At 39.7% G+C, this 15052-nt stretch overlaps 1 protein-coding gene across 1 annotated transcript in view; it reads left to right on the top strand.

The window, feature by feature from the left end:
* LOC124711575 (cubilin-like) overlaps positions 1-15052 on the top strand; it is a gene marked incomplete in the record, with an annotated part of 644865 nt that overhangs the window by 47617 nt on the left and 582196 nt on the right. The window contains 2 exon segments of the mRNA XM_047241722.1: positions 13-169; positions 3432-3631. Coding sequence (XP_047097678.1) covers positions 13-169; positions 3432-3631 — 357 coding nt within the window.

Genomic DNA, 15052 nt, shown 5'->3' with positions numbered 1-15052 from the left:
TGAATGTTGCAGCTGAGAGATGGAAATTCAGAGGAATCTCCACTGATTGGTCGCTACTGTGGAGTGTACGGGCCACCTACCTTTTTGTCAAACAACAACAAACTCTACCTTCGTTTCCGGACAGACATGTCAATAACCAGAAAAGGCTTTAGCATGAAATATCATGCTGGTGAGTGATACCAGTTAATGTCTGTTAATGAAATTATAAACTATAATTCAGATTAAGTAATATTATCACTGCTGCAGTTTGCTGTCTTCTTGTGAATACATAAAGCTATTTCCTCATATTTGTGTCTCTCACTATTATCTTCAGTGCTTAACTTTGATCATTTTCAAGTATATTGCTTAAAACTTCTGGAATGTGCAAACATTAGATAGCGCTGCAGAGAATTTTCCACCAATAACACTTACGTAGAGTCACTCTGTAGTATCACACTATTTCCCACAGAATGCCAAACAACTTGTGCAGGTTTTTCTTTATAACCTCGCATATGGTTATTATTTTAGAGAAACTTTGCATTGTTAGCTGCTCCAAGCAGAAGATGTGCTGCACAGTTTTTGCAATTTTGACTGAGATAAGCTTACCCTGCAGTGTTCCTCTTTGGCATGCCAGTAGGAGATAGATGTTACATAATCAGCTAAGTAAAACAATCTGTGCACTTTGCATGTTTATTTATATACAAAAGGTGACTTATAAGTTTATGTTTTGGAGTGAGATCACTATTGCCATATACAGGGTGAAGAAAAATCCAAAATGATCTTCCCCAAGCTCTGCTTCTACCAGTTTTTCCATTCGTCTGTAAAGAATTTGTGTTAGTATTTTTCAGCTGTGACTTATTAATCTGATAGTCTGGTAATTTTCACACCTGTCAACACTTACTTCCTTTGGTTTTGGAATTATTATATTTTTCTTGAAGCCTGAGGGTAATTCGCCTGTCTCATAAATCTTGCTCACTATATGGTAGAGTCTTGCCATGGCTGGCTCTCCCAAGGCTATCAGTAGTTCTAATGGAATGTTATGTACTCCCAGGACCTTGTTCCAACTTAGGTCTTTCAGTGCTCTATCAAATTCTTCATGCAGTATTGTATCTCCCATTTCATCTTCATCTACGCCCTCTTCTCTTTCCATAACACTGCCCTCAAGTACATTGCCCTTGTATAGTCCCTCTATAAACTCGATCCACCCATCTGCTTTCCCTTCTTTGCTTAGAACTGGTTTTCCATCCGAACTCTTGATATTCATACATTTGGTTCTCTTTTTGCGAAAAGTCTCTTTAATTTTCCTTTAGGCAGTATCTATCTTACCCCTAGTGACATATGCCTCTACATTTTTACTCTTGTCGTCTAGCCATCCCTGCTTAGCCATTTTGCATTTCCTCATTTTTGAGACATTTGTACTCCATTTTGCCTGCTTCATTTACTGTATTTTCTTCTTTCATCAATTAAATTCAGTATCTCTTCTGTTGCCAAAGAATTTCTACTAGCCCTTGTCATTTTATCTATTGATCCTCTGCTGTCTTCACTATTTCATCTCTCATTCTTCATCTCCCATTCTTCTTCTACTGTATTTCTTTTCCCTGTTCTTGTCAGTCGTTCCCTAATGCTCTCTCTGAAACTCTCTACAACCTCTGGTTCTTTCAGTTTGTCCATGTCCCCTTTCCTAAAATTCCCACCTTTTTGCATTGTTTTCAATTTATTCTACAGTTCATTACCAATAAATTGTGGTCAGAGTCCACCTCTGCCCTTGGAAATATCTTACAATTTAAAACCTGGTTCCTAAATCTCTGTCTTACCATTATATACTCTATCTGAAACCCTCCAGTGTCTCCAGCCTCTTCCATGTATACAACCTTCTTTCATGATTCTTAAACCAAGTGTTAGCTGTGATTAAGTTATGTTCTGAGCAAAATAGTACCAGGTGTCTTCCTCTTTCATTCCTTACCCCCATTCCATATTCACCTTCTACTTTTCCTTCTCTTCCTTTCCCACTGTCAAATTCCATCCCCCATGACTATTAAATTTTCGTCTCGCTTCACTATCTGAATAATTGCTTTTATTGCATTATACATGTCTTCAATCTCTTCATTATCTGCGGAGCTGGTTTGAATATAAACTTGTACTACTGTGGTAGGTGTGGGTTTTGTGTCTATATGGGCTACAATAATGCATTCACTATGCTGTTCATAGTAGCTTACCCACACTCCTATTTTTTATTCATTATTAAACCTACTCTTGCATTACCCCTATTTGATTTTGTATTTATAACCCTGTATTCACCTGACCAGAAGTCTTGTTCCTCCTGCCACCGAACTTCATTAATTCCCACTATATCTAACTTTAACCTATCCATTTCCCTTTTTAAATTTTCTAATCTACCTGCCCAATTAAGGGATCTGATATTCCACGCTCCGATCCGTAGAATGCCAGATTTTTTTCTCCTCATAATGATGTCCTCCTGAAGAGTCCCTACCCAGAGATTTGAATGGGGGACTATGTTACCTTTGGAATATTTTACCCAAGAGGATGCCATCATAATTTAACCATAGAGTAAAGCTCCATGCCCCCGGGAAAAATTACGGCTATAGTTCCCGCTTGCTTTCAACCATTAGCAGTATCAGCTCAGCTAGGCCGTTTTTGTTAAAGTCACAATCATCCAGACTTTTGCCACTACAACTAGTGAAAATTCTGCTGCCCTTGTTCAGGAACCACACATTTCTCTGGCCTCTCAGCAGATACTCTTCAGTTGTGGTTGCACCTACGGTTCGGCTATCTGTATCATTAGGGCACACAATCTTCCCCACCAACATCAAGTTCCATGATTCGTGGGGGAGGGGGTTAACTGGTGTAGTAGGGCATTTAAACCATTAGAAAAATTATTTGTAAACACATATTTTTCCATTACATATATTTTTAAACAAAAATTGTATTCACATCAATGTGCCGATTTATTTTCTTCTTCACTGCTTGTTTCACAGGAAACAGAAAAGTTGTATTTATGGGTTATTGGCTTACGGTCAGCAAGAACAGTAAACAAGGCTCAATATAATTGAGATTTAGAGGATATATGGATAGTGAGGGGGGGGGGGGGCGGAAGGGGAGAATGGACATAGGAAGGGGCAAGAAGGAGATGGACAGGGAGAGGGTGGGGGAAAGATGGGTAGAAGAGGAGATGGACAGAGAGAGAGGAAGAAGGCAATGGACAGAGAGAGGGGGAGAATGAGAAGATGGATAGAGGAAAGAGTGAGAAGGAGATTGGGATATATATCCAATTTCCATGTATATTTAGCAATTATGATTGCTTCAATAGTTGTTATATAAAAGCAGTTGCTTGCTGTTATGTTGTGTAATTCAGTAAAAAGAAATTGTACCTTATGATTGTATTTTTCATAAAATCACAAAAAATGTTCTCAATGTCTGCATTTTGCTTACAGTTTGTGGTGGTACAATAACTGCTCCATCTGGACAAATACATTCTCCACTGTATCCAAATGTATACCCCAACAGCAAACACTGCATATGGCAAATCGAGCAGCCACTTGGAAAAGCCATTGAACTTAATTTTGTTGATTTTGATTTGGAAGCTCTCTTCTTCAGGAGATTACATTCAGTGTGTCCATATGATGCGTTAGAGGTAAGTGTCAGAATTTTTCCAGTATTTTGGTAGATATTTTGGCAATGAGACTGTACATGATGTTCAGTTTGAATGTTTTGAAAATGACTGGATTCTAATCAGTTGTCAGAGTTACAGAAAATACACTCAGTATTTATGTAGTTTAATCTGTTATTATGTATTTCAATGACATGTGATTCTTATAAACTGTCAGCCCTATCATAGAAATAGGAACATTTCCTGCTGAAATATTTTTCTCAGCTACACAATTCTAGCATTTAGGGATTTACTTCCTAGGCAGTGATAGGTCATTGGTTCAATGAACTCAAGCATGAGAGAAATTGCATTGAAGATTAGCGATGGTCTGACAATATAGCAACAGCCATTAACAAAGAAGATGAATTCCATGTTTAGAGAATGACTAAAGATGGAAGTTGCCGCACCAACCAATAAACCTGGATTCTTTTGACAACTATCAATAAGATTTTGTGCTGGAGTTTTTTTCTCAATTAACAGATGCCAAGCCGACCAGTTCCAGAAAAAAAAAAACTAATCAGATATTTGAATTGTATTGAAATATGTTTGATAGTTTTAATTCTGACAGCTGAAAATAAATATTTGGCATCGTAACATGTAAAGAAATTTGACTGAACTATTTTGGTCCATAGGTGAAAGATAGTCATTTTGACCTATGTTGATGATCCCTTAAGGGGAGAGAGAGAGAGAGAGAGAGAGAGAGAGAGAGAGAGAGAGAGAGAGAGAGAGAGAGAGAGAAGAGAGGAAAAAGATTATGAAAAACAAAGAATATTCTCCTCTTTCTTGACAGTTAGTAGATTCAGTCATTACAGCCACACTTATGAAAGGCAGTGACTGCTGAAAAGAGTCCTTGTGAACTGTCTAAAGGTGGACTTGTATGTGACTGTCTTCCATCATGATAACTTATCTGTCGTAACACTTCCATTTTTTACATAAACATACGAGGGTTGCCTAGAAGGTAATGCACTGCATTTTTTTTCTCAGCCAGAAACAATGCTACGAATGCGAAATGTTTCGTTTGTATTATTTGAAGTCTCCTGAGTGAGCTCGTCAAGTTTTCATCACTTCTGACACATAGCATAGCTGCAGGACAGTTTCAAAATGTCATCTGTAGTCATGTATGTTACAAGCTATGTGCCATCATTTCTGCAAAGAAAGAAACTGTGCGGAATATTCACTAAGTTCTTGGAGTATCTGCTGTCAACAGAAGTACAATTAGTTGCTGGTCACAGACAGTGAGGTCATCAGAAGGCAGTTCGGCGGAGCTCCAAGATTTGCAGTTATTGGGGAGTCCATCCATGGCTGCCACACATGACATGTTGCAGGGAGCTGATGTTGCCATTCATGAGGACAAACGCATTATGGCTTGGCAGTTGGTGCTGCATCTGTCAATCACCAAAGTAAATGTGGATGCAATTATCTGGACTCTTGGATGTTCAAAAGTGTGTGCAAGATGGGTCCTAATGATGGGTCACAAAGTGCACAGAAAAAATGTTTGTCATGATTTGTTGCAATGTTTTGGAGCTGAGTGGTAGGCCTTCTCATCATGGATTGTGACAGGTGATGAAACCTGGTTTACCGTTTTGAGCCCAAAACAAAATTACAGTCGATGGAATGGAGTCTTTCCCACTCCCTACAGAAGAAAAAGTTCAAAGCAACTGTTTCTGCCGGTAAGGTCATAATTACCGTGCTCTGGGACTGTGAAGGTGTGATTCTCATTGATATGATGCCAAGAGGCAGTACCATTAATTCAGAAGCATATGTCAACATGTTAACAAAACTTAAGACGTGCTTCCGGTGACTTCGGCTCCACAGCAGGAGATGTTCTGCTGCAACACAATAACGCTCAGCCCCACACAAGTCTGACGACTGCTGAACACATTGCAAAACAGGTTTGCACAGTGTTACCCCATCCACCCCACAGCCCTGACTTAGCCCCCTCAGACTTCCACTTGTTTGGGCCATTAAATGTTGCCATTCGTGGAAGACATTTTGAGGATGATGAGTGGATGATTCACACAATGAAGCAGTGGCTCCACTATCAGGACAAGTATTGGTACTGACAGGGCATACACACTCTTGTTTCGCACTTGATGAAGGCCATATAGTGGTATGGAGATTACGTGAAAAAATTACACACATGCTTTCGTGAACGTAATTCTTATTATGTTCAATGAAGAATTATTGTTGAAGAAAAAAAATGTGGTGCATTACTTTCTGGGCAACCCTTGTATATTATATATCTGGAATCAGATTTTGTCAAAACAAATTATCTTCAAATTTATTGACAAATTTGTATTGATATTTTAATTAGTTAATAGTAATTAAAAATTGTTTTTGAGATGAAACAAATTACCTTTATTGAGACATTTTGATCTCATACTTCGACTGCAGTAGTCCAGTTGTTTCAATATGCTTTTAAAAGAAAGTGTCATAAAAGTAAGTTGAGCATTGCTCATAAATCAGATCTCATGAGATAAGTTCATGGATGCTATCCCCCACAAAACCCATTATGCCACTGTGAGCTGTAAATGGTTGTGACTTCCAATAAATGTTACTAATGTTGGGGATAATTTCTAAACAGTAAGAAAGAAGGGAGAAGATGAAACCTAGTGCCAGCACATAGCCTGCTCCTGTCAAATAGCGCCAAATGCATCGTTAGGCTTAATTCCACATTCAGCAGACAGATAAAAATAAACAGTGTTATATGCACTAGCTTTATATTATACTGTGGATGGTTTGAATATAATCCAGGACATTGACATGAAGTCTGTTCATCAGGAACATTAGGTCACTAGCTCACTTCTCTTTACTAGTCACAATATTGTTTATGAAAATATTTTCCACTATGTTAGCAAGATTTGAACCTGCTACCTCATAGTTGTACATTATTGCAGAGGTCTCTGCTAGCACGTTTGACCATGAATGTAGGTTCCTGTGTCCACATGACTGCACAGATATGGCCTCACAAGAGATCTTACTCTTTCCAGACCAAAATAAATCATTTACAATAATGTTTTGACAACTCAATGAGACTGTCACTTTCAAACATTTCTACACAATCTCACCAAAATGACAACTATGAGCTTTGAGAGAATGGCTTATTGGATACAACAGAGAAAGAACAGTTGTAGAATATGTGCAGGTAAATTTTAGAAACATCAGAGAGTAACAATACTTTGTAACCATGGTGTTAACAATTAGATGAAGGAAGCTCTGTTTACATAAATAAGTTAAATAAAAACTTATAGTTAGTAGGTAAAGTAAGGAGCTAAATGAGCTGATAGTTTTTTCTATTCCCACTTTCTGTCCAAAAATCCCAGTTAGACATAGTAAGAGTTTTCCATGTTTTTAATTTGTTTGCAAGGGAAATAACTAAGGAATCCAATGGGTTTGGGTATTTGAGTTCCTTTAGCAGGGCTAGGGTCCTTCAGTAGAGGAAGTGCCACTAGAAAAACATCAGACAATGTCTGTTCTGCATATTAGGAGCAGAATAGTGTTTCTTCCTCATATCACTGAGTACATTGTCTGGGGTGATGAGCTGATTGGTAATTCCCTAGCACAACCTTTTGGCAATTCCCTTACACAACCTTTTGGTATTTCCCTTGCACAACTTATAAGTGGAATGAATGACAAACCCACGCAATGTGTCAAATGACACAGCACTCTCCATAGGTGACTGACACTTGCTTTGACATCCAATATGAGAATTGTGCAAGGGCTGTTGATTCATGAGCAGGATCAATTAAATAAGCAGCCTCAGTTGAAGCCACTATCATGATACAAATTACAATCCTCATCATCAGAGTAGTGTGTGTGCAGCTGTGAACTGAACAATATCCTCAGATGCCACCCTATCCATATTCCATGCTTTCTGGAGATCACATTGAAGTGCCAGGATTCCAGGAACACTGGAGGTGGTTAGATACTAATTTATGTGGGCACAACAAACAAAAACAAAGGTATTGCATTTAATGACAAAAAATTATATTGGGGATGTGCTTCACTGCCTGTACTGAAGAATTATCTCTTGCAAATTTCAATGTATTTAATGGGTATACAAGAAGCACACAAAAAGAAAACCAGTACCCTAGAAACCAAGATTGTGGAAAGTGCTATGATGATGAATCATGAATTCCCTTCGTCTATAACTTCTGTGTTTACCTCCACTTGAACCTGATTACTGCAGTCCAGTGTAGGCCATCAATTACAATTTTTAACCCCCACACTTTCCTCCATCACCAATTTAACTATTTCTTGATTCTTCATGACATGTTCTATCAATCTATCTCTTAGTTCATCCAGTTTGTGCAGTAAATTTGCCACCTTCCCAACCCCAGAAATTACTTCGGGGAAGTCATTTTCCTGCATAGTCTGTTTTATTTTGAAATAGATACTTTATATTTAGTGCTAGCCAATCTCCTGGAGCACTGTCAAGCTACATCACAGCAAGAAACTATAATGCATGAGGCCTGGCATCTAGCACACATCTGTGTGAAGAGAGCAGCATGGGATGACATCTCTAATAAGGATTTTGCGCAGCTGTAGTGGTTAAGGGCACAGTTGTCTCATGTGTGAAATTCATGTATAAAAAGACCTCTACTTGGGTTTCGTCACAGTGCCAGAATGCAGAACATTAAAATACATTGCTGTAACTGTTTAAATGAAAATACACATGAAGTGGTCAGCATCTCAAAATCTATTTCAAAATAAAACAGAGTATGGAAAAACATGGCTTACCTCAAGAATTCACAGTGAGTGTTGACCCATACACCAGTTATTACCACTTGAAATTTTCTGTGTATTTATTTTTACACTAATTAAATCTACATAGAAAAGGTGAAAAATCATTTAAGGTTTGCGAGACTTAAATTATTATAGAAACAACAAAAATAATAACTGATAAGAGTAAGGTAATTAACATTTTTAATAATAATTTGCTAGAAGTAGCTCAGGAGATTGATGTTGGCATTTCAAGGCTTATGCAAGAAGCAGTGCCATGTGCAACAAGTTTCCATAACACAAAATAGGATATATAGTCTCAGTTTGGGTTTGAAATGGGTATCACTACAGAGCATGCCATTTTTATATTTGATGATTAGATTATATAAAATTTAATTGACAAAATACTGCTGTTTTGTTTTGTAGGTGATTTGTCAGAAACATTTGATTGCACAGTTCAATGTATAATAGAAAAGCTCAAATATTATGGTATCATAGCTCACTGTAACTAATTTTCGTCTTATTTAACTAAAAGAATGCAATTTGTCTCATTAAGAAAACTATTCAGAACACACAACAGAACAGCACCCTTAGAGGGGAAAATAATAACTAGAGATGTACTACAAGGATCAATACTCAGTCCACTTTTATTCTTATATAAAAATGATCTGCTGTCATATATCTAAAAAGTCAAAATAGTTTTTTTAAAAGAAGATGAAAGTATTACAATAAAACCTAATGGAGAAACTTCGAAACCCATTACATGCAGTTGTGTACTGTAGAGAGCATCATCATGCCACTGATAATAAACAAATAAACATTTTGGAAAATTATTGAGTAAAATCAGATGGATACAAACCACATTAAGATAAGTACTCCTCAATATTTTTCAAGAAGTTGTGACTGACAGCAACAGTATGTGCTGTATGATTAAATAGTCACTGTTGGGACAGAAAGGATGTATCAATTCAGATCTGAAAAATTAAGATTTCAGCATGACACATCAGTGCTGTGCCATGATACATAGTACATTATCTGAGCCATGAGATGCAGATAAAACTAATTAATGATGAGGCTGGATCACCATCCACAAATTGGGTCACTTGTAACTCAAATGCTGGCTGCTGTAGTAATTCATAACTTCCCTCAGGTGTAAGAGAAGCTGAGGAAAATGTATAATATATTTCCTAAAAATACTCCTAAATGTTGTCTGCTTGACCTCAAGTTCTCAAAGGCTAGGAACATTATTTAGCAGTGAGGGTGTATGATGTGTGGGCTGATTGTATGTTTGGTTATGTCAAAGCAAATTGGAAAGAGATTTGAAGAGTCATTGTATGTTTGATAGTTGATTATAAGGAGACAGACTGACCGTCTGACCATCAGCATAAAAGAATGAAGAAACTATTCCTATTTTTTATTACTATGTGGTAGTGCAGAAGTCAAGCATGAGTTTAGATACTTTATAACTTTTTTGTTTGGAATAGTATTTAATTATTTCTGTCTACAGTGGGAATTAAATGGCTGGAAAAGGTCAAAATACTAGATGTGAAAACTTGTGTGTTTCAAATAAGCACCATTCATAGCTTCACAAGAGTAGCTCTTTGCATTCCATTGTTCATAATTTTGTCAAGAATTGCTGGCTGTAACTCATTGATCATGACACGTATATAGTTTTTGAGCTGTTCGATGCTTGCTAGTTTGTTACCATAGTTCTTTGAGATATCCCTGGAGGAAGAATGTGGGCCTTTTAAGACTGGGGACTGTGATGGTCAGTTGTTTTGTTGCCAAGTCTTGGAAGTGAACTACATACCTGGGACAGGCTTGTGCATCAGTTGCACTTTGTACTGGAAAAAAACTTTAATTCAGTTATTAAACTTCTCTGCAGTGACTTTCTGTTCTTCTCAAGCTGAGTTGCTGAGTTGCATATCTTCATGTTGACATTAGGATGGTAATTAAAGCTTCCCCTCACACGTTGAATGTTTTTGGGAGTTTGAACTGAATGTTGTCTAACTGTTCTTGGGCAATCACAGACTGAATTAGGTTTCTGAAAATGTGCTACAGGATGGAGCATCATAGTCAGATGAGGACACTAGCATGCATTGAAGTGCCAATGGTATGCTCTTTGAGTGAGGATGATGGATTTTTGATTTTCAGAATAAAGTTTTATCAATTATGTGTGCTGTTTAGGACTCAGTCTCTCCTTGGAGTATTTCCCAATGTAGCTCTCAGTCCTGAAAAAGGAAAAAAATGAATTTAAAAACTACAGAAAAGAACTATGAAACACAGGAACCCATGTACAGTGTCTGGACCATTCTGTATTAGTTCCTTCATCAGAGGGAAAAGGGGGATAGGTTGGATATAGTTTGAAAGAAGGGGCAGGTCGCTCAGATTTCAGGATGAGAAATACCCACCTGTTGTGAGGATGAAGGGAAAGAAAGTTGAAAGGGCAGGTGTAGAGAAAGTAGGAAGTAAGTCAAAGAGAATATAATGGTACAAACTGTTCCACCTTCATTCCAGTACTGACATAGGAGTAGAGTAAGAAGCAAAAGAAGGATAGAGGAAGTGAAATGAAAAGTGAAGTGAACATTTCAATTAAAAACTGAAAGGAGATTGCAAAAAAACAAGAGAGAGACAGAGAAAAGTGAAGCAGAGGGAGGGGATGATGTTTAAAAATGAATAAAGAAAATATCTGAGTCAGTAAGTAAAATATAAAAATATTATGAAAGGGTAGATTGCTGCTCACCACATAGAGGAAGCACTGAGTCGCAGACAGGCACAATGAAAAGACTGCTGCACAATTCAGATTTTTGTCAAAAGGCCTTCTTTGGAAACAGAAAGCAGACACACATTCACACTTAAGCAGAACTCATAGACACATGGACACTGTGGCTTGACTGTGACTGACATGAAAAGCAGTCTGTGTTGAGTGGTGGGGGGTGAGGAAGTGGCATGAGGCAGGGAGGGAGAGCGATAGCAGGGCAGTGGCAGTGGAAGGTGTTGTGCTGCCCATGAGAATGTGAAGGGACAAGGTGGGGACAGGATAGGGATGCCAGGTGCAGAGTCAGGACTCTGTACTGAGAGAGATTTGTGGGGGGGGGGGGGGGGGGGGGGGTAAGATGGAGAATGGGAATCAGAAAAGAGAGGTAATAGGAGAGAAGGGGCAAAGTCCTATGTTTGCGTTAGGGATATAGAAGGCATGTGACCTGCTGGAATGGGAGTGGGGAAATGGGTATAGGACTGGGACTAGCAGAGGTTGAGAATGGGGGTTACGGGAACAAAGAGTGTTTTGTAGGGGGAATTCCAATCTGTCCAATTCAGAAAACCTGGTTTTGGTAGGGAGGATCAAGATGATGCAGGCTATGGAAGGATCAAGATGGTGCAGCAAGTTCAGCAGCAAGATGGTCTGCAGACAGACAGCTTGTTAATTGTCATGCCCACATAGAAAACAGCACGTGGTTGCAGCTTAGTTTGTAGATCACATGGGTGCTATCACAGGTGGCCCTGTCTTTGATGGGATAGTAGATGCCTGTGATAGGCCTGAAGTGGGAGGTAGTGGATGTATGTGATAGATTTGCTCGCTACTACAGATGTGACGACCATGTGTAGCTAAACGATTTGGAAGAGACTTCTTGGCAGGGAGTAAGTGGCAGCTGGAGAAGTGGAGGTATTGTTGGTGATTGGTATGAATGATGTGGATGGAGGTACTGATGTACCCCATCTTTGAGATGGAGGTCAACATCAAGGAAGGTGGCTTATTGGATTGTGGAGGACCAGGTGAAGAGAGTTAGGGAGGAGGTGTTGAAGTTCTGGAGGAATGTGGATAGGGTGTCCTCATCCTTGTTCAAGATCACTAAAATGTTGTCAGTGTATCTGAACTAGGTGTGCAATTAGGGATTCTGAATGGTTAGGATGGATTCCGCTAGATGGTCCATGAATAGGTTGGGATAGGATGGTGCTACGTGGGTGCCCATTGTTATACCACAGATTTGTTTGTAGATGGTGACTTCAAAGAAGAAGTAAATGTAGGTGAGGGTATAGTTTGTCATGGTGATAGGAAGGAGATTGTACGCTTGGTGTCAGTCGTGTGTTGGGAATAGTAGTGTTCGGTAGCGGCAAGGACATAGACATTGGGGATGTTTGTGTAGAGGTGGGATTGATAGTGATGAGCAGGGTGACAGGCAGTAAAGGAACAGAAACTATGGAGAGTTGGTGGAGGAAATGACTGGTGTCTTTTGCGTAGGAGGATAGGTTACATGTAATATGCTGAAGATATGGTCTGTGAGAGCAGAGATTCTCTCAGTGCAGACACAGCAACCGAAAACAGTCAGACCTGTTGGGTGGTTTGGTTTATGGAGTTTAGAAAGCACGGGAAGATATGAGTGAGGAAGTGATAGGGATGAGGACAGAGATAGACTTGTGGGAGAGGGTCTGGGATGGGGCAAAGGATTTGAGGAGGGACTGGAGATCCTCTGGATTTCTAGAATGGGGTCACTGTGGCAGGGTTTGTAGGGGACAAATCAGCCATCTGGTGGAGTCCCTCTGCCAGATGGTCTCTGCAGTGCAAAACCACATGATCTCTGCAGTGCAAAACCACAGTGACGGGGCCTTTGTTCACAGGTAGGATTATAAGGTCCATATCAGTTTTTAGGTGGTGGGTTTCAGTTCTTTCTGCAGATGTTAGATTGGTTTCCATATTGAGTGATTTTCAGAAGGATGAAGAGGTAAGATTCTAGGCTTGGAAATTAATAAGGTCTGATTTGGGAGAAATGATAATGGATCACGATTGGGTGGTGGAGTGATCTGAGTCAGGCAGGGTTCAGTATAGGTTTTGGATTGAGTCTGTTTGATAGGATTGGTGGTGAAAAAGTATTTCCATAGTAGGGACTGGGAGAAAGAAGGTCTTCAACAATTCTAGGATGACTGGATTTGGGAGTGGGGCAAGCTTTTGGAAGGGGCTGATGCGTTCTTAGGACTAAGGTTTTTGGAGGAAAGGTTCATGACTGTGTTTTGGGTCTGTTTAGGTTCTTGAATCTGTACAATGGTGGGAGGGAGTTTCTGAGGATGAGGTAAATGTTGTATGTCTGCGAGGTAGGGTTTGTCAACTATGAAATTATGTGGAAGAGGTTTGGAGGCTCTTGTAGTCTTGGTGGACAGTGGTAGTCTAAGGTGGGATTGGGGGGTGACAGGTTGGAGAGTTTTTTGAGGTGGCATAGTGCATGCTGCCCTGTTTCCTCAAGTATAAGAGTTTCAGTCCGGGAGATGGATTGCAGGAATTTGGGATTACAGAGCAGGAAAATTTACTGATGGAGAGTTGGTTTGTAAGAATGTGTGGGGCTTTTTGTATGGTTTTGATGGACCAAGTTGATGAGAGCTGTGGTCTGATGAAAATTAAATAGATAGAGGTCATTGTGGAAGGAGGAGCTGCAGCCGGAGATGGGTAATTTGATGGTTAGGCCATTTGGGGTGTTCCCATGAACTAGCCAGTGATGCCAGAACAGGATAACTTTTCTGTATTGACACAGACTAAAGTAGCAAGGATCCGTAGGAGAAGAGAAGAAACAGGTAAAAATACGTGGGAAAAATAACAAAAAAGGACAAAATGGATGAAGCATGGAGAAAGAAAGTGAAATCTGAGAGGGTAGGCCAGGTAGCACAGGCTGTGAAGCAGGCATTGAAGTGAAGCACTTTGCGTTGTTCAGCATGTTTGGATAGCTTGTTAGTTGTCATGGAAACATTGAAAACAACCTTACATCTGCAGAAAGAAGTGCAACTCACTTCCTGAAAACTTATTCTTGACTTTATTATCCTACCTGTGGACAAAGGCTCCACTGCTATTGTTATGAAGCGCAGGGTTAAGTAGCAAAGGGAATCTGCAAGCTGTCAGATACATCCAACTTCAAACCCTGCCACAGTGACTCCATTCCAGAAATCATCCTCCTCAGATCTTTAGGCCCATCACAAAAACTCTTCTATGAATCTGTCTCTTTCTTCACCCCTACCAGTCATCATACTCCTATCCTCTAAATGTTTCCTGAAGCCCATAAACCCAACCACTGAGGAGGGTGGTCTGTTATTGTGCCCTGACAGAGAGAATCTCTACACATGTGGACCAATACTGCCAGCCTATTAACCATAACCTACCCTCAGACATCAGCCATTTCCTCTGCTGATTCTGCACAGTTCCTACTCCTTTGCCACCCTGCACCCTTCTTTTCACTATTAATGTCACCTACTTCTACACTAAATCCCCACAGTTGAACGGTACCTTTCCAAACACCCAACTATCTCCAAAGCTACAACCTCCTTCATAGCCAACATGACCAACTATAACCTCACCCACAGTTACTTCTGCTTTGAAGATATCATCTACAACAAACCTGTAGTACAGCAGCAGGCATCCACAGGGCACTATCATATACCAACATATTAATGGTCCATCTAGAGGAATCCTTCCTCACAACCCCAAAACCCAAATCTCGCAGCTGGTTCAGATTCATTGATGACATATACATTCCTCCAGTTCCTCATCATCTTCTCCTCCATTTGCTACACCTGGTCCTCCTCAGCCGTAGCCAGCTTCCTAGAAGTCTACCTTCACCTCAAGTGTGGCTATGTAAGTACCTCTGCCTACATTAATCCTACCAACCACCAACAATACCTCCACTTCATCAGCTGCCACTCATT

Source organism: Schistocerca piceifrons, chromosome 8 (genome assembly GCF_021461385.2).
Source record: "Schistocerca piceifrons isolate TAMUIC-IGC-003096 chromosome 8, iqSchPice1.1, whole genome shotgun sequence".
NCBI classification, from domain to species: domain Eukaryota; kingdom Metazoa; phylum Arthropoda; class Insecta; order Orthoptera; family Acrididae; genus Schistocerca; species Schistocerca piceifrons.
The sequence above is the reverse complement of the archived record's forward strand: the minus strand, read 5'-3'. Positions and strand labels throughout refer to the sequence as shown.